This window comes from Anolis sagrei, chromosome 6, assembly GCF_037176765.1.
Source record: "Anolis sagrei isolate rAnoSag1 chromosome 6, rAnoSag1.mat, whole genome shotgun sequence".
Taxonomy (NCBI): domain Eukaryota; kingdom Metazoa; phylum Chordata; class Lepidosauria; order Squamata; family Dactyloidae; genus Anolis; species Anolis sagrei.
The window spans coordinates 106,871,914-106,893,072 of NC_090026.1; the positions used below are offsets into that span (position 1 = coordinate 106,871,914).

Here is a 21,159-nt window from a genome sequence, read left to right on the forward strand (position 1 = left end):
CAGTGTGATGTCTCTACTCTTCACTATTTTGTCGAGATTGGACATTGCTCTCTTCCCAAGAAGTAAGCGTCTCTTGATTTCCTGGCTGCAGTTTGTGTCTGCAGTAATCTTTGCACCTAGAAATACAAAGTCTGTCACTGCCTCCACATTTTCTCCCTCTATTTCCCAGTTGTTAATCATTCTTGTTTAGATGCAACCCAGCTTTTGCGCTTTCTTCTTTCACCTTGATTAGAAGGCTCCTCAGCTCCTCCTCGCTTTTGGCCATCAAAGTGGTGTCATCTGCATATCTAAGGTTGTCAATGTTTCTTCCAGCAATTTTTACCCCAGGCTTGCATTCGTCAAGCCCTGCACATCGCATGATGTGTTCTGCATACAAGTTGAATAGGTTGAGTGAGAGTATACAACCCTGCCGTACTCCACCCTTCCCAACCCCAAGGGGGACTCAGAGTGGCCTCACACATCGGCAACAATTCAATGCCTTAAAAATAATATATAGTTGGTAAATATTTATGTTAAAAACCAAAAATTAAAAACATCTAAAACTGTTATATCAATTATTAAAATCACACAAGTCCCTTAAAATATTGAGCATATTCTGATTCTGTGTGGAAGTAAATTATATTCAGTTCTGCTAATAATTCTAGGTCATTACAATCCAGTTTGACAGTACTGGCTTTATTTTATTGACTTTTATTGACTTCATAAGTTGATGAGTTTATGTTCCAAGAAACAGAAGAAAATCTTGGTTTATGTTTATCCAAGTCAATGCACTGGCATAGAATGCTCTAGAGACCATGCAGTAAAAAGATTGTTTATAACTTTCTAAGACCTAAAGTCAATTTTTGAAACACCTGTTATATTTATAGCCTACACAGATAAAAATAGCAAAAGATTTTGGAGTTTGGAGACAGACTTTCAAAATGGGGTTTTCCTTAGAGCAGAATTGGAAATTCTGCTCTAAATCTATAGCCCGAAAAAACCCACAAGAACCTAGAATTGGAAATTGTTAAGGGTCAGAAAGCTAGACTGGCCCAAGGGGACTTTGGAGATTCCTTGCTACCCCAAATTTTCCCATTTATTTACAGTGTTTTTCCTCAAATGCCCCTCACATTCCAATGTAAAATACTCTTACTTTATCTGGGCTGCTTAAGGTCAAAGAAAAGTCTTTTTTCAACAGCAAAAGTTGACTTCTAGATAACTTTATGTTGGTAAAAAGACTTCCTGATGACATAAAACTGTGCAGGGAAGGTGAAGAACATGGCAAAATTATATCCATTCTCCATTGGGACCATTGAGGGGGCAAAAAAGAGGAAAATGCATAATGCTGGGAGGCTTTGGAAACAACATGGAGCTCACAGTCCACACTTTATCCATCTCCAGTGGTTCTTAACCTGTGGGTCCCCAAGTGTTTTGACTTACAACTCCCAGAAATTCCAGTCAGTTTACCATCAGTTAGGATTTCTAGGAGTTGAAGGCCATCTGGGGATCCACAGGCTGAGAACCACTGATCTATACTATAAGTAAAGGATTCTTCCAAAATAGTGTAAAGTAGATGGAGGGCAAAGATGCAGTTAATGAGATGGCACAGAATTACTCCATATTAGACAGAGACATTTAGAATGAACAGAACTCCTCTTGTGTAAGACACTACTGTCAGTTTGGGAGATTCTGGCTCTCATTGCAGTTATCTCAGCCCCATCATACACTCCCCCCCCCCCCCCCCCGGATGGTTCGGAAAGGCATTTCATAGACATTTAGGCATTATGAAAGGAGAAGGGGACAGAAAAATCCAATTTCTACAACTTTCCATCCATGCACTGTTCTCAAGAATAAAGCCATAATATCTTCATCTGCAATATAATTTTATACTTTCCCTGCACACTTCTCTCACTCAGTAATTAGTGGCCATCTTTTTATTTCTTCACTCTCAATGAAATCTTTAAAACTGCGCGATAAATAAACTATTCATTACATTAAATAAAAACCGACATTCCACTAAGTGTATCTTAGTATTAGGAAAAATAAATACAGAGTGTATTGTCGAAGGCTTTCATGACCGGTATCACTGGGTTGTTGTAGGTTTTTTTGGACTATATGGGCATGTTCAAGCGAATGTTTCTAGAACATGGCCATATAGCCCGAAAAAACCTACAACAACCCAAATACAGAGTGGTTTTCAGAAGCATTTCTTCAGCCCTTTATAAAGTATTTCACATTTAGAACACATATTATTGTGTTATTGCCCTTTAAAATTTATTTACCACAATGGTTGGGGTTGTGCACCCCCCCCCCCCCCAAAAAAAGCCGTGGTGATTAAAACTGGGAACTGCTATTCGATAATATCTGAAGAGCTCTGATTCTCACATGCTTTTAGGTTACAGTGGGAAATATTTGAATGTATTCATCTTTTTCTTTCTTCCCAATCATCCTTGTTTCTATTAAGCTTCCAAACCAACACTCTGTATTTTTGTCAAAATTTCTGTCTTTCTTTTTTATTTCCTTCTTTTTTTCTGGAAGAAGCAAGTTCTAAATCTATAAGCACTTCACAAATTCTAAACACTTTCAGATTAACAGCAATCTACCTCCCACCCACCTTTTATTTACCTGGTTTGATCTGTAGCTCACATTTGATCTCCAGAGTTTCAAGGTCAATGCTTTTTAATGCAACTTTTTGGCAGAACTGTGGAAGATCAGAGGCAATGGGATTACCTGCACTGAAGACTCATGGCTCTTTGACCTTTATTATGCCAAGAAGAGCAGGGTACAGTGCAAGAAACTGCTCGTACAACAAAATTCAGGTCAAAGATATAATGTTTATTTTTATTCAGACTCCGGGAATCATGTTTGCCAGTCAATCTTCTCTGTTTAAAGAGTGAAATAATAAGATGGTGAATAATTAAATTCTACAAATTAGGGTGAACTTGGACTTGATTCCAATTGCAAGACCCAACTAGAGCATATCCATTTATTAAATGGCTGGATTGTCATTTAGGAAAACCTCACTTATTCAATTAATTTACTCTAATATAGGACAGGCAGGATGTAATGCTTAATTTTCACATACCCCTGCATGGATTCACATTTAGAACACAGAGAGTCTGAGTGTGTCAGAGAGGCAGAAAATGGTGTCCTGCAAAGAGATGTATTTCTTATGCTCAGAGGTAACATTTTGGGTTAAGATATCTCCACTCTTAGTTCACTACTTGATTTTTGCAGCCAGTCCCCTGAACCTCAATATTACAAGCTTTAGGGGGTATTCCAAGTCAGAGACAGGTGCATTATGAATGACAAAAAAAAGTACATTTGATGGTATTCATAAGCATTCTATATGCCCCTGGGGCCAATAAGTCACAACCTTTACCTATAACTCTCCTGGTCTGCCCTGGGAACTAATTGTTCAAAAGATCAGTTAATCAAAGATAATGTAATAAATTGAACTATTTCAGTTATTAGTGGTGGTGGTGATGAGTTAATTTCAAAATGTTTCATGTAAACCAAAATCCACCACCTAGGATTCTCCTGCTAATTCTACTGAAACAAAGAACACCCAAACGCCACTTCCTCTACCTTTTTAAAGAGTTCCTTATGACTGGTTGACTAAATGCTTTATAAACATGTCGGAGTAGAGGATTGAGTTCATGTGTCCAGGTCTCTTGCAGACAAGTTATGTCACATTTCCATAGAGTTCCAATAAATTCCCGATCTGCCACTTTATTTTCCCAGCCTTCCAGATTCCAGGAAATTATTTCCAGCCCTATTTGCTTTTTATCTAGTCAACTGTAGTTTTTAGAAAATGAATTTAAAAGCTCCTGGTTAGTCCTTGCATTGTTTTCATTGTTTCCCCTGTGATCTCTAATATTAGGCTTGTGGTGATCTTTTTAGTTTCTGGAAAAAGAACTAGAGGTATATTTCTGCCCAGATAATGCTCCATTTTGCATTTGAAGTCCAGTGTATTTGTTCTTGTGTTCTTGTCTGTTTGCTCCCAACCAGTTGTTATTGTGAAACACTGAAAAGGGGAAATATGCATTCAGGTTGTTATAATCTTTGACTTATTCAGTGTAAAATACAGAAAGCAGCATTATTTTCTGCCAAGCTTAATGTGGCATTATTCATGTAATTAACAATTATCTGAATAATATTTTTAAATGTCCAAGGGGTACTAGTTTAGATTGGGGAATAGATAGTAAAATGGTTAATAGTAAAAAAAAAATAGTGCAATGCAGTCATTTTAATGTGGAATATGTGCAATTGGACTACAGAAAGGCACTGCTGAGGTGTCATATGTAAGCCACCTTGAGTCCCCCTTGCGGTAGAGAAAGGCGGGATATAAATAAGGTAAATAAATAAGTAAATAATAAAGAGTTGGTTTAGAACATCTGGATCAGAATTGCTTCTATATCTGCCATTTTAAAAAAAAGAATAATAGTTAATTCTGTAAATGATGCCCAGTATAGTTCTGGTATCCAAATACAAGGAGGTTGAAACCTCCCAGTGCAGATCTACATGCAGTCCAAATACAGCAAGAAAAAGAGAAGAAAAGAGAGAAAGCAAGGGGAGTTAATTTTGCTGCAGGAAGATGGTTAGCCTGATTTATATTCTGTGCACATGACCAGGTCAGGAAATGCTGTGTACTTACCTGCAGTAAAAGCAGAGCCAAACAATCTGTGCAAGGCTAGAACATTGCAGCATCTACACCACATGGTAGAGTGTGAATCTACTGAAAGCAGTAGGACATATAAGAATAGATAAAGCAGCAGAATACCAAGGTACTGCTGAAATTTGGTCTATAATATTGCACAGCAACTGGTTGCAAATAAAATTGTGAGAATTTAACTTTTGAGGATCTATCAAAGATTTGCAATCATTAATGAGATGGCAACACATAAAATGGAATAGTCAACTTATTCTGAAAGGGAAGTGCCTAAAAGTTTTTATGTAGAATTGTGTTTATTGAATCGGGAGTAATAAATGATTGAAGTCTCTGACAGGACATTGTCATTTTCTTTGGCAATTGCAGTAAATCTGTCAAATTTTAAAGGCATGGGGATTCTTTTCCTCGCGTTGAATCTAAACTCTCCTGCCACAATTATATTTCTTTCATTTCAGATAGTCATTGCTTTTATTTATTTTATTTAAAATATTTATACTTGTCCTTTGTCAAAAATGATTCCAAGGATGTTCAGAGTGATAAAGAATTGGAAGTGTAACTTTAAAATGCAACACATTAAATCAAGCCAACAAAAATGCTTATAAAACAGTTCTGAAATTTCATAACTTGTTTTATCACATTATTATGATTAGGCAGAAGTACATAGATTGCCTATGATGGGGTTTTCTTGGCAAGATTTCTTTGGAGGAAGTTTACTGTTGCCTTTCTCTGAGGCTGAGTGGGACATGTCCAAGGTAACCAATGGGTTTCAATAGCTGGCAAGAATTTGAAGCCTGGTCTCTAGAGTTGAAAACCAACCTTCAAACTACTACACAACAGTGGCTCCCAAGACTTGTTAGTAACTTAGGGCACTTCCACACAGGGGTAAAACCTGCACTGAAGAGGGTTTAAAAAGCCTACTTCGGGATGGGTTTTCATCCTTGCAAGCCACCTAACACCTGGGCTTTCATGAGGAGGGTGACTACATGCCATCCCAAAGCCCTCCAAAACAACCTTTTAACATTAACAAACCTTATCAGGCCACCATTAAGGTCTTCCTTGTGTCCTCCTAGTGTGAGAAAATAATGTGCTGGGAGTCTGAGGGGGGGGGGGGTGCAGGCAAGGAGGACGTTAATGGCAGCTAGGTAAGGTTTTTTTTTAACCTTTAAGTGTTATTTTGCAGGCTGGGAGAGAGGTTGGGCACCATCCTGGATCTTTGGGCTCCAGGAACCCAGAAGGTTTGGGATGGCAGATGGGAACTCAATGCCAGGTATTCCTGGGACTAGCTGGTAGTAAGTCTCCACAGGCCCAGTACCCCATTAGACTCAGGCCTTTCAAGAAGGCCCAGATTTAATTCAGAATAACCAAGGTTATTCCAAATTAATTCATTTTTACAGGGGGGTGTCATTTGGATGCCTTCGGTAGAAACCAGGACAGATGGACTTCTCTGCAGGGGCTCTTAATTTTTCAGTTGAACATTGAGAAATATGGTTTAGGTATCCAAAGAAAGGGGGAAGGCAAAGCCAGCAAAAGAATAGCAGTTAGAAGACTTGTAGGTTCTACTGAATATCAACATCTCGCCCTCTGAAAAATGGGGGGGGGGGGGGGAATCATTGGGGAGAGAATTTCCATTTAGAGAGGCAATTTGGCCCATCTCCTGTTGCAAAACCCCTGGAAAATGGTGTCATGTGCAGTAAACATAAAATTTTAATTATAAAATATTGATGTTAAAACATAAAACAGTAACATCTTACTAAAACACAATAAATCTATGCATTATTAATGAAGGCAAGTGGGACTAAATTTTTCACAGATGTCTGCATGGGAAACTTCACAAGTAAGAAATGGCCCAGGATGATCAAAAAGGCAAGAACCAAATAGTAAGAGAGTGAGTAGGGGGCAGATGCTGACTGCTAAAAATGAAAGAATGGGTAGGTGCCATCCAGGCATGTAGCCAGGGGGGGGGGGATTGGAGGGCTTCAGCCCCCCCCCCCCGAAATTCTCATGGTGGTCTGCAAAAAGGCCTTACTGGTACATTATTTAAACTGTTATGTTTATTCATATAATGATCTGATCACCATGCTCAATATATCTCATATACATGGGGGTATTGGGGTAACGATACCCCCAATACACTCTTTCACTCAGACTCAGCCCCCCACCCCACCCCAATCAAAATCCTGACTGCGGGCCTGGTGCCATCTAAGCCCTCATCAGACAGGAAAAATTGCCCATCTTATGACAGTTTCACCTCACTTGCTGCAAGAAGTCTGCTAGCTCCCATCCCACATGGTTGATATACTTGAGCTCCATGGCACAAGTGAAATTAAAACATAGTAAGCCATGATAGCAACACAGGGGTTATCCTGTGTTGCATAGGCAACAAGGGGAGGGGAAGCCAGGTGGCAATACTTCACCCCATGGGATGGAGTGAGGGGCAAGGAGGGTGATGTGAGGCGTGGCACAAAAGGTTCCCCATGCCAGGTCCAGTTCGTGTGGCAAATCCCATCCTTAATGTGATTAGGGCCCTAGAGAAGGATCAAACAAACAAACAGGGAAGCATCTTTGTCATCTCCTCCTTCCTGATCACTTCTTTTCACATCCCAGTTGTATTCAGGCCTGTAGCGAAGGGGCGGGGGGTTTAGGGGTTCACCCCCCCCCCCGAAATCTTTGAGGTTAAAAAAATAACCAGGTTTACTCATGAATTTTAACTGGTTAACCAAATCCCCATGCAAAGTCTATGAGACGCAAAAAATTAAGAGTCCCTCCAGAACTGCAAGCACTATCTCAAGCAAATATTGACAATTTATTCACACTGTCATTACTTGCAGCAGCAATAGCCAATGTAGTGAAGCAACCAAGTTGGGGGGGGGGGTGTTGAATGCTCTCATTAAGGAGGCCAGACTTGGTGGAGGTGGTTGACAGGGGCGGAGCTGCAGGTTATTGAAGGTTGCTCTGCCCCCTGCTGTGCTCTTTGCTTCAATATGACCCTAACCCCCCCCTCCCGAAATTTTCAAAACACCCCCCAAAATTTTCAACCCCCCCCCTCCCCAAAAAGATTTTTCTGGCTACAGTTCCCTGGTTGTATTTAACCCCCCTCCCTTTCAATAGTCAGAAGTCTGCACTGGATTTTCATTTCTGCAAAACTTGGAGTGCACCTTCTTCTTGTGCGTGGGTGGTATTGACTCCAGGTGAATCTGACTAAACACAGCTTAAAACCTACTCTGAGGTACTGCAACAGCAGAAAAGTGGTTTTTTTAAAAAAAAAACTGCTAGGAGGAGGAGGAGAATCTCGCCTTCCACCTGCCCACTGACTCACCAACCACCTGCCACTCATTCCTGGCTCCCACCTCCCTCAATGGCCAGTGCTCCTCCAGTGGCCAACTGTATAGCAAATAGCAGGATCCTCCTCCTCCTTCTCCTTCCCCTGGTGTCTGTATGGTTGCACCTCACAAACTGGAAGGGGACAAGAGGCCAGTCAATCAGGACACCATCCATTCCTTCCTGGGAAACCTAATTGCTCTGAGAAAAGACTGACTTAATTGTAAAGAAGTGATATGCAAGATTAACTGAGGGGGGGGGGATGTAACTGGCAACAGGAAGTATGGGTGATGAGATCATTGGACCCACTGTTTTGTAGTGGCTCTGCTCCTTCATGGAAGGCTGAACAAAGATAATGGTGCTGAGGGAACATAGTGGTTTTTGTTCAATTTTTTTTTTACTGTTGACCTATGTGATCCTACAGAGCTCTCTTTTGTCTCCACATGTTATTTAACATATACATGAAGCTATTGGAAGAGGCTGTCCAGAGTTGTGGGATCAGGTCATGATAGCCAACTTAATCATTCTTTTTCACCTAATTCCAAGGATGCTGCTTCTAATTTATGTACTAAACTGCCAGCTGCAATGGACTATTTGCTGGCCAACAAAGTGGACCTTAATCCAGACAGGTCAGATATATTCCTTGTCAGTTGAAAGACAGACTGGGAAATAGAGAATTCACATTGTGCTGGATAGCATTATGCTTCTCCTGAAGGTACTCCTGATTTCAGTTCTACTTTGGATCCTCAGATTTCTGTGGTAGTCAGGATTACATTTGAATAGCTTTTACAGCCATACATAAATTAGAAGTACCATGTCATTCATGGATGGTTCTGCCTTTGATACTTAATAATATATCTTTATACTTCAGGATCTTATCTAGTCTCTATCCTGTTATCTTTGTCTTTCCCCATTTCTTGACTACAGTCTCCATTTTGATTAATGATGAGTCAAGTCATAGAAAGAAAATTATTTGATGTCTGCCATCTTTAAGTTATGTAAATCATCTGTAGTTATTACTTTTGTTTTCTAAATGTTCAACTGTAGCCTGCTCTTGCACTTTCTTCCTTAACTTTCACAAATAGCTATCCCATTCTCTAGCGTTATTCCAGCCTAAAGCTAGACATGGTTTCATGAAGGGGAGGGGAAGGATTAGATTTGTGGTTGGGTGTTAGGAACATTTTTGATATGTGTGACAGCTTGAAATGGACTATTGATGACTTTTGCTACCTTTTGACAATAAAACTATTTTTAGCAGTCACCAATAGCTAGTTTCACAGGGATTGTGTATATGTGACTGAGTGGCTGTTATTGCTGAAAACGTAATTATCTTTTGTCATGGACAGCTTATTACTCGTATTTTCTCTTTTGATTGAGAAGTAAAGCATGGCATTGGATTTCCCCCCTCTTTTAAAGAATGGAGAACATAGTATCAAAGAGACCCAATGTGTATTTTTACTTCTAGCTGTCTTCCTTTGTTTATCCACTTAAATGTTGCTCTTGGTATACTGTGCTGGAGAAAGAACTTCCTAGTCTGTCTGAGACTATAATGTTTTGTGTCAATTGGGGATTTAAACCCAGGTTTATTTCATTCTCACAAACAAAGCAGGAGAAAATTTCTCTGAAGCATTCTAACTATATTCAAACATACCAACATGTATGAAAGGATTATTTTATGGAGAAAAACATGCAGATTTCTTTGTGTAGCCCTCCCTTATTTTTGTGAGGAAAAACTCACTCCCACTTTCCCCTTCATAATATTTCCTCACCACTTCAGAACATTCAAATGGTAAGAGAAAATTGCACACATTTTCACTGGTCTACGATTCCTTCTAAATGGATATCCTGACTGTCAGGAAACTCATTTCTCAATCTGCGAAGGAGTTATTATGATTATTCTTTCTATCCCTCATTCACGTATTCCCTTCAGACACAAATCCTGCTACAGAGGTAGCATTAAAGGTCCATTTTGACCATATATTTAGGGATTCTCTTTGTAAGTATCTTTATCTCATCTGCAGTCTCAGACTATGCTCCCAAGTGGCTCCTAGGAGACCAGTTAGTATATTTGCAATAAATATCTAGTTTTCTGGGTCTAAGGTGAAATCAATTCAAACACAGATGAAATTAGCCTTTCATGAGAAATGCCAAAGAAATCACAAAGACCCCTAATGAGTTGGTGACCAGGGAGTAAGGTGAGGTGTTGAGACTGAGCATCTAGTTCAGTCTCAGCACCTCACCATAACCTACAATAAAATAGACTTCTACAAGAAAAGACAGGTATAGATAATATTATTTTAGAGATTTGCATATGATCTATAGATACATAAATGGAGGTGCATAGCTAAATTATTAAGATCTCAGGGATCTCTCTAACCCACTGTGCTTCCCAACCATCCCCAAAACAGAAGTTGATGTGAGAGTACATGAACTTCATTCTTTCCTCAACATCATTGTGGCTTCACAGTTACTATATCATGTGTCTTTATTTTAAAGGCATATCTCACTTTCTCACTGTGATTCAGATAATAGATTTAAACATGAAATATAAAGCAGAACAGAGGATGATAATTCAGCCTTGCTGTCTTCCTACTATGTTGGAGTTGACTCTAATGGCAAAACAAAAAATGCTATAAGTCAAGAAGCTAGGAGGGAAAATTTGCAATTGGGCCCCAGAAATATTGCTCTATATTCCACTTTAACTGCCCTGACAACCTCCCGTGGAATTGTAGTTTAGAGAAAAGCATTTAAAATACTCAACAAAGGAACACTAATGCTTCACTAGACTACAACTCCCAGGATTCCATAGTATTTTGCCTTGCCAGTTAAGGTAGAATGTAGAACTATAACTGTGAAGGGTTAAAGGACTCTTAGGATCCAATCACATTATCTTAATTCCCCGTCCTATGACACTTCCTTGATGCAGTCGGCATAGAGCCCACCGGATCCCATCCCATGACGTACAACTACTTCTGCCAAGGCTCCATGCTGGTTGCATCAAGGAAGCATGGTAGGAGTCATCAAACTGAACATTGGAGACTACCCGTGTTCAGGTTAGAAATCATGGGGACAATAAATGGTTCAATTCATTTCTCCGGGATCGGAGACAGAAGGTGGAGTGGTTAGGCCAAAGCTTTGAGAGCTCCTGCCTTTGTTGTGGAGTTCCCCAGGGTGCTATCCTTTCGCCCCTGTTATTTAACACCTACGTCCGACCACTTGCTGGACTGGTGTGGAGCTTTGGCATAGAGAGCTACTAGTATGCAGATGATACCCAGCTACTCTTGCGTCTTGAACCTGGGGCAACCGCGATTCCTGAGAACTTTAAGCTGTGTTTGGAAGCAGTGATGAGTTGGCTGTGAGCGAGCAAACTAAAAGTGAATCCTGCAAAAAATTAGATACTCTGGCCCAGCCAGCCACCAGAATTAATCCAGTATCTGCCTGATTTTGATAGGGAAGTTCTGGTTCCGTCTACCACTGTTAAAAGCCTTGGGGTTGTGATGGACTCAATGCTAACAATGGAGACCCAGATCACTGCCATAAGTAAGCAGGCCTTTTTTCATCTTCGCCAGGCAAGGAAATTGGCATCCTACCTTTCAGTAGAAGCATTGGTAACAGTAATCCATGCAACAGTCACCACTAGGTTGGACTATTGCAACCCATTATATGTCGGCTTTCCGATGTCAACAACCCAGGAGATTCAGATGGTCCAAAATGCGGCAGCTAGGCTGCTAGCAGGATCATCTATAAGATCCCATAATACACGATTCTGCAACAACTACATTGGCTACCAATAGAACATCGGATCTCTTACAAGATACTGATCCTGACATTTAGAGCTCAAAATGGCCAAGGACCTTTATTTCTTAGGGACCACCTTATTCCTTTTCTCCATCAGTGGTTACCTCGATCCACCCAGGAAAATCTCCTGTACATACCGGGCCTTAGGGAGGTACACCTGGAAGCTACAAGGCATAGAGCTTTTTTGACCTATGCTCCAATTGTGTGGAACTCATTGCCTCCATATGTTAGAGCAATCTTGGAGTTGCGACCTTTTGTAAAAGCGCTCAAGACTTGGCTGTTTGGTTGTGCATTTAAGTAATCAGATCAAATTTGCCAAATCGTCACTGCTAAAGGTTTTTATGTTGAATGTTTTATATTGTGAAATGCTATTTTAAATTGTAAGTTGCTCAGAGCATCTTGGTGGAGAGTGACTAATTAAGAAATAAAGTGAAGTGAAGAAGTGAAATATGGATGGTGCGGGTGATGCCACAATTTTCCCCACTACCCTACACCTCCCCTCCCACACTGGTGTCCCCCACATCAAGGAATTCAATGTGATGAGGTCCATAACCTCACCTTTTAGCAAGTTAAAATATCATCAAGGAATTACTAGTGCAGTAAGAACATAAAATGTATCATCTTAATGCTTTTCTTTTTTTAAGGAACCCCATTTACAAATGCTATTTCGCCCACCTGAAGCTTATTTTTTCCCTGTCCAAACATCTGAGCAGTATGAGAAGCCGTCGGTATTAAATTCAGTATGCTTTTCTTTCAAATCACAGTTGGGCAACATGGACACTGTGAAATATTTATAATAACATTGAAATAGCAGTAACAAATTCCGAAGAAGAAACAAAGTGAAGAAAACAAAAACAGAAGCAATAAACACATGATTGGGAATCATTTTAAAAATGCCAGTTCTAAGTAACACATTCTTAAAAGCAGCACCAGAACCCAAATCAAGGGATGATATAGCTGACTTAAAACTGGCAAAAATGTTTTGTCCAACCTAGTCCTTGCTGTTTTGCTTTAGAGATGTCTGAATTCTAAAATATTAATTTCCCTCTACTACATGTAATCTCTGGATACTGCTGGTGCATGGGCTGCTGAGCAGCTATGCTCTCTCTCTTCAATCATGTTATATTCTGGACTTTCTTTCAAAAGATTTTGATTGCATTGATTCTAAGGGTTTCCATGTAGTCATTATCATTATTTGTTGTAAATCCAGCTCAGTTCATGGATTCAATCTTAGAGACACTGACAACTCCTCTGGGCCTATTATTCGATGCTTCTGCCAGACAAGAACAAAAAGTTCACTTGCTAAAACTCTCCGCAGATCATTGCTGTGGAAAAAGTTATTGAACCTTAAAAGGAAGCTTCTCCTGCCGATTAAATAGCCAAGCCACTTTTTGTGTCATCTTTCCTTTATTATTTTGTCAGGAAATAATAGTTTAAAGCATGTAATTCTATAGTATATTCTTTTCAATTCTTTGCAACCCAGGCAAAAATAAGGATCATGCTGTCGCCTCTGGTAGTCACCTGGAGGGACTACCAGAGGTAGGGTTACCAGACACAAAAGTGGAGATAGCTTCTGCATCTTTAATGGCTGTATAATGATAATTTCACCAGCTATTGCTTATCAAACCACATTACAAGGAACACCACTGCAATTCCTTCTTTTTTACAAAATCATTAAAGATAAAGAGTCTTCTCTCATTTTTACTCCAGTAACCCTGATCATCAAGGTTCTTTGTTTTGGTGAAGGAGAAAGGTTAGCTCTGTACCTTTGATGTAATGTGGCCCCTGAAATGTCAAAATGGTCGGCAACTGTCAATAAACTGAATTATATCATAAAGTATCAACAACATATGTATTTAAAGGAAAAGGAAACAATTTAATGTCCCTCTTCCAGAAGGCATCACACATTTTAACAAACATATTTTGAGCTATCTTAAAAACAATATTTCCCCTTTCCTTGAACTGAAGAAAAAACAAGTTCAAACAGGGTTTCGTTTTCATGAGCACAGTGACTTCAAAGAGGCTTTCTGCTTAATCTGTTTGGGACTATGGCTATAGTTTTTCAGTCCTGTAAACACAGGCATAAATCATTTATGCAGTTTCCTTTTGCTCAGTGTGCCTATTAATGTCTCTAGTTATTTCTGCAGTTCCCCCAGTCTCCATTTTCACACATTTTTCTCTGATGAAGTGAATTTTTCATTTGTTTTGTTTCAGCATTGTAGTTTAATCCAAGCAAAAGAGACTCCAAAGGGACCATCTCCCAGCCAAATAATTTCAGAAATAACTTGGAAATAAAAATATACAGCTTTGAGGTTCACATATTGCATTAAGCCATCATCATGCTCAGGCTTTCTGAAAGCTTCCACTAATTCCTAGAATGGAAGAAGCTACAAAGAGGAATGAATCACCAAATGGAATTTAATTGTGCAAAGTTCACTGTGAGGCTAAAGGCTTAAAATATAGAAAGGTTCCCTAGCCTGTTATCTTTAATCTTTGCTACCAAAAAATCCAACTTGATTATTTTTTTCATATGTTGTGAGTATAAGGTTATCAAGGGATTCTAGTCACAATAGCTAGAAATTATCTCCAGTGTAGAGAGGTGCAGTTGTTTGAGCATTAGCTTATGACTATGGAGACCAGGATTCAATTGCCCAGTCAGCCATGGAAACCCACTGGGTGACCGTAAGCAAGTCACAACTCTAATCTCCAGAAAAGCCAATGATAGGGTCACTTTAGGATTGCCATCAGGCATAAGCATCTTGAAGGTACACAACAACAACATGTATCATGGTACCAATTGCCGAGAAATGCAAGTCAGAAGGTGCCCTTGTTCTCTTGTCCTACCTAATGCTTCCAGTGGGCTACTGTCTCCACTTAATTGATCTTGCATGACTATCTTTATTTTCATTTGTTATAATTCTGTGGTTTTCAAAATTTGCAGATTTTTGAGATCTTTTCCATAGTGATTTGTATGCCAAGGGCCAGCTGACTGAGTCAAAAGTCTTGCAAATAATGTTAGGGACCATTCTAAACCATATGTCTCATGGACAGAATTGGCTGATCAGCAAGGTAGCCTCTCACAGAATCACATAGTATTTGTACAGGGTACATGGCTGAACCATTTTCTCTATGGCTATGTGATACTGAGAAGATGTTGGGAAATGTTTAAGACAGTACTGGATCTCACAGGCAGAGAAATGAAATTTGCAAAGAAGAAGCTGAATAATAGTCATATCCATGCTTACCACATGCACACAAGGTCTAGGAGAGAAAAGAAACAGCTTAGTTTTCTTTGTAAAATAAGTTGCTATAGTTACAAATTATTTGCTCATAATGAAACACATCATCTAATTAAAACGAAAGAAAGAAAAGGAAATGGCAGCACATTAAAATGATACAAGAAGAGAGTGGCTGTGACAAAAACAAGCAAGCAGATACTCGGCACCATACAAACTAATGAGCTTAGGCATGCAAATGCTAACCAAAGTCTGGATCAAAAGTGATGCAAAGTTTATATGTTAGAAAAAGCATACCCATCAGCACTGATCACTAGGCCTGGAAGCACTCCTGGCCCTGAGTCCATTACAAATTGATGACTGGATTGGCTTCTGAATTTCCTATTATATCCTTGAGTTCACCATGGCTCCACCTGACTACTTTCTACAATGGGATATGAGAAGCTTCTCACAGGATGGTAAAATATCTAAGCGTCCCCTGGGCAACATCCTTGTAGATGGCCAATTCTCTCACACTAGAAGTGACTTGCAGTTTCTCAAGTCACTCCTGACATGGAAAAAAAACTTTCTACAATACCAGTTAGAAAGTGCATCAACTGGTTAGTGTAGCGGGGACCCATGTCAGTCATTCTGGCTTATTTTGAGAAATTACACTTCTCTTGATAACAGGAGTTTCATTTTTTTAAAAACGAAATTTATCGTAAAATCACCTCAAATAGTCATTTGAGGACACCTTAGCAGTCATATTTGTGCTAGGACCCTGATATATACGAGTCCAGCTTTGCTTTGGAAAACTTTTCAAAGAAGATTGGGATGTATTTACTGCAGGCTCTTCACATAAGCATGCAATGTAAAAGGACAATGGGTTGGTGCTTCAAAAGCAGAGATGTGCTTTTAATAAAAGTACTTTAAACCCACCTTGCTCTTACTGAAAGTCAAAGGGACTGAATGGTAAAGCTTCCAGTAATGTTTAGGTTTTGTCCAGATCTCCTCTTCATTTCTTTTATTTCTATCTCCTCAGGCTCTTGCTTACATGGCTATTTGGAGTGCCTCAATGGCAAATGTTACAGACCAGAACAAAGCTGTAATTTTGAAGACGACTGCGGGGATAATACTGATGAGAGAGAATGCGGCACCTCTTGCACTTTTGAAAATGGAATGTGTGGCTGGAAGAACTCCCTTGCTGATAACTTTGATTGGGTTATGAGAACCAGCTCGCCTCAAAGTCTCAGACCTTCCAAGGACCACACACTTGGAAACGGAAAAGGTTTGTTGCCACTGTGAATTTAAACAACAATATTTGCAAATATTATCATCATGACTCATTACAACTCTTTAGAATCTCCATAGTCCATGTTTAAATCCTTCAGGTTGAAAATGGTTTGTTAATTCAATTGTATTATCAGAAATCATGGACTTGTAAAGGAGTATCTTCTTTATGGTTGGCTTTATGTGGTGCCATTTTCTAAAAATAAATCTGGTTCTTAGGCACAGACAAAAAGCCTAAATGTATTCACAGCACCACATATATGGGTGTTGGATGACATGTGTGGAGGCTTTTGTGGAGGAGTCAGACTAAATGTGCCAAACAGCTACTTGTGGCCTTTGTGGAGGAGTAGATGTAGACTATTGTACTTGTATTGTATTGACATATTATAAAAAGACATTATTCACTAGAAGAGAAACTAATGGTAGCTGCCAACAATGGAAGACAGAAGGTGGTAGGAAACAAAGAAGGCTACTTTAATGATAGATAGACTCAAAATTGAGAAAGTCACAGTCCGGATTTGGCAAGACCAAAACTAGACTGTTGATGACAGAGGGATTTAAAAGACTCATTCACAGGATCTTCATAAGTCAAAGTTGACATAATATCAGTTAACAAATATTCCCATAGAATTTATTTTCTGAATGGTTTGTCCAAACTTTTTTTTTCTGTGCCTTTTGAGGTTATGAAGTTTCCCAAGGCAAAGCAAGACAGCATTAATACAAAGTGCATATTACTCCACAAGGAAACTTATTTGTAATGAATGTTTCCGCTGCCACCTCAAGCTCTCCTCTCACAGTCAGTGTTCTTTTCATCATCCAATGGTGAATCGTATTTCAAGTTATTTGTGAAAATTCTCCAGTTTGAAGGTCATTATTACAATTGCTGTGATATTACACACTATTTCTATAGTGTTAGAAGTGACCTTTTCCTTCTGGAACTCAATGCTGATGAGATGCTTCCCTTGAAGATGTTACGGCAGTATTCGTTTCTCCCAAATACTGTTGCAAACTTTTTTAAAGGTCATATTCATAGTTCACCAACTTTTAAACAAATGCAGTTCTGTTCATATATTTATTATTTTTATTGTTATTAGTTTCTCTCAGCCTGAGACCCAAGTCATTTTAGAACACAGATTAAAGCAAAGTACAACTGCTGATTGTATGATGGTACCAATGTTCCTTACAGTGCATATGAAAACAATATTTTATCCAATGGCTCTTCACCATCTAAAATTCAACAGAAGGAAGACAAAAAAAGAAAAGCAAGGGAGATGTATACATGACTGGATATGGGATAAACACATATGGTTGCTTAAGTATCATTTAATAATAGAATGAAACAATAGTTTGACCAAAAATGTAATGAAATCAATCCCATTTCTTTCTCTGAATCATTTTGCTGTTTCTGTAGCACATTTGTGGGAGATGATTCAAACTCAGTGGTGCATAATTCTGATTAGATGTGCCCAGTATTACACTATTAATTTCTAATTTTCTACCACCAGAAGAGGCAACAGATACTTTTTAAGACTACAGGTTTGCTTTCAAACAAAACATATATTCCCTTTTTGCAAGACATTGTAGAAAAGGAAATGCAGCCACAGAAACTGGTAGTTTGGGTTTTAGGATTGGATTTTGTGTAAGAGTACAGTGTGTTTTTTAACAGCCCTGCTACAGTTCCTTGCCTGGGGTTTGTGGGGTTTCTTTACCATTGGTCCCCTTGAATAATACCATTAAACCAGAACTTTAAAAAAAACCTGCAATTCAATAAATAATTTCAATGCAATTCCATAATATTATTCAATTATATTTGTTCATTTATTTCATGTATATGCCACCTTTTGCCTGAGGCAGCTCACAATGTAAGTTAAAACAAAATGGTGTTACTCAATTAGAGTCAGCAATTAAAGTCAATAAATATATTTCAAAATGTTGATTTGAAGATGTGCGTACTCATAACTTTTCTAAAAACACTGGATAAATCAGAGAGTAAAGAAGACTGTTGGGTTTTCCATGTTAATTTTTAAGGAAGACTTCAAGAGGAAGAAAAATCTACTTGTTAACCAAGATTACTCTAAAAATACATATAGGAAAACAGCATTATATGTATTGCAGTTTGCAAGGCAAAGATAAATTCAGCTTCCTTCTCTGGCAGTAATATTATGCATTAGCTTTGGGCAAACGAGGTAACTGAGGCTCAAAAGAAGTGAATATTTTCATGGTTTTAACTCTGCTGTGACTTGTGATAAAGATTCTCAAATGGCAAATGTGGGGTCAAAGCTAGGAAAATATTTCCACATATTTACTATTGCACCAAGTGTTTTGACTCATGTTATTACATTTGTCCTCTGTTTTCTGGAAAAATTACTATAATTCCTAATCAGTTCTTAATGTGTATGGAAGAGAAAGACTGCCACAGCTCTATCCTTCTAAATCCTGGGATTTGAAGATGGGGGTGGGGTGGGGCATTTAGCTAGAGAGGTCTCATATCTTACAAAAGTACATAGGATAAAGTCATGGATCATACCACTCTAACTGTGTAATGTGAAATGGGACCTAGTGGGGACAAACATGTAACAGTGAAGTTGACACTTCAAAAATTGCATGTCACAAGGCATTTGCCAGATAAAGGACTCCTAAATGGTTCATAGCAATGAAGAGGCCATGGATGCATCTACATTGTAAAATTAATGCAGTTTGATACCATATTGATTGTCATGACTCAATGCTATGGAATCCTGGGAGTTGTAGTTTGGTGAAACCCCAGCACATTTTGGCAGAAAAAGCCAAAGACCAGGCAAAACTACAACTCCCATGACAGGTAAAGTGGTGTCAAACTGCATTCATGCTATAGTGTAGATGCAGTCTGTGATGTATTTATTTATTATTTATTTCACATATTTGTATCCTGTCCTTCTCACTCTCAAGGGGGGACTCAGGATGGCTTACAACAAATGCATGGCTTGTTCAGGGGTGAAGTGAGACTTGAAAGAACTGTGTATGGTGACAGGTTCTTCTTAGTAACTTCTATACTGTCATTAGATATTGACAGTACAATAAGTTATTTTCCATGTGGTTGCACACAATATCATTGGAAGGATAGAGATGAGTCATTTACAGCTTTAGTTTTCTAGAACATAGGATTTAGTGCCTACTCCCATTGGCCAAGAATCAAGTGCCACCACGAGCCTCCTCCTCCTGTGTCTCAAGAAGAACATCGTTCTAAAGTGGAGTCTGGCCTTGCATAGCCCATCCAGGAGAAAACAACAGCAAGAAACTTGTTTGTCCCACTCTTTGCCAGAAAGAACACTTGCAAGGACATTATGACTAATAGCTATGTCACCCCAGCCCCACTCCCCTTTCCTTGTGTGTGTGTGTTTGGGGGTGGGTGGGTTGCAACCCTGATAAGTGAGCAAGCTTGTTTGGTTTCTTAAATCACTCTTAGTTGTGCTGTTAAAATCTCTGTGAAGAAGACATCCTATTTTCCATAATTTGCTTTGTGATAAAAGTAGCCTTCCCCAGATTAGCACACCCCAGATGCATTAGCTGACAACTCCTATTATTGTGAACATTGGTTATCTGGCAATAGGAGCTGTATTTCAAGACATCTGAAGGGTACCAGCTGCGGGAAGATCACGATGGTTGGTGAACCATGCACCACAGTAGTAATTCTGTCTTTCCTCCATCCGTTTTTTTCTTTTTCTTTTTGTTCTTCATTTTATTTAAGGAATTTTCCAAATGGTATTTCATTTTTTATTGTAGGTCAGTTCTTGTATCTTGAGGCCACATCCACAGGCGTAAGAGGCGATAAGGCACATCTGAAGAGTGCCAGATGGATAGAGTCTAGTGCTGCTTGTACTCTGAGTTTTTGGTATTATATGTCTTCAAAAGCAACAGGACGTATCCAGGTTCTCATTAAGGTAATTGTTTTGTTCCACTATTTCTTCCAATAACTACTTGATAATTCTTTGTCAAAGTGGTTTCTCCAGCAGAGGGTTTTTAGTGGAGCTGTTACTTGTCACAAACATTTTTCTTAGGACAGTTTCATGGTACTGGCGTACTCTTAAAATTGCTGTCATGATTCCACTATCTGTATTTCTTGTACTTGCTACATTTCTAAGGAGCTTTGTTTTTGTTTTAGCTTTGCATGGAAATGAAAATGGTGTGTGAGATGTTTCACTACATAAGGTGGTTCACATATGATCTGTATTTTTTTGCTACATAATAAACATTTGAGGAGGATTCACAACTCAGTAAAAAAGTACCTGTTTTACTTACAGAAGGTTATGGTATCTGCTGGTTGCATTAGCTATTGAAGGTGTTTAAATATCCATGTAAATTTTAAATAACAAGGTTTATTTATTTGTTTTTACAAAAAATGAAATCGAGCAGCAGCCGAACCATTTTTCAATACATTAGTACATGAAGTTACATGTAATCAACCAACATAGTTTCTTTTCTTTTTTTTCATTTTTCTTTAAAGAGTTCTTCTTGTGGTTGGGATAAACTGCAAATTTTGGGTGATAAGAAAGATAGCAGAAATGTAATGGTACCAAATCCATCTGAATAATTTGTATAGGAATTATAAAAGACCTGCGGAGGATATGCATTCTTTTGCTTTAAAAAGCAATTTTCCAAACCATGTGCCAAAGCAATTTGAAACAGTTTGATAGTTTTGATCTGTAGATAAAATTCTACTCCTAGCCAACAATGTTCTGTAACTTATTTTTCATTTTTAAAATTTGGTTCTTTTTGGAAATAAACTACATAATTATTCTTTATTTTTTATTGTAGGATAGAATAAGAAATTTTGGCAATTTTCTTCCTGTTACAAAAAAAAGTCGTCAAAATTCAGTTTTTATTAAGCCTATCAGCAATTCTGGATCT

The 21,159-nt window shown here is 38.7% G+C and overlaps 1 protein-coding gene across 1 annotated transcript in view; it reads left to right on the forward strand.

Moving 5' to 3' along the window:
- The window catches only part of MALRD1 (MAM and LDL receptor class A domain containing 1), a 230,601-nt gene that overhangs the window by 69,111 nt on the left and 140,331 nt on the right, over positions 1-21,159 (forward strand). Inside the window, 2 exon segments of the mRNA XM_067470328.1 lie at positions 16,025-16,270; positions 20,035-20,192. Of these exon segments, the coding sequence (XP_067326429.1) occupies positions 16,025-16,270; positions 20,035-20,192 (404 nt within the window).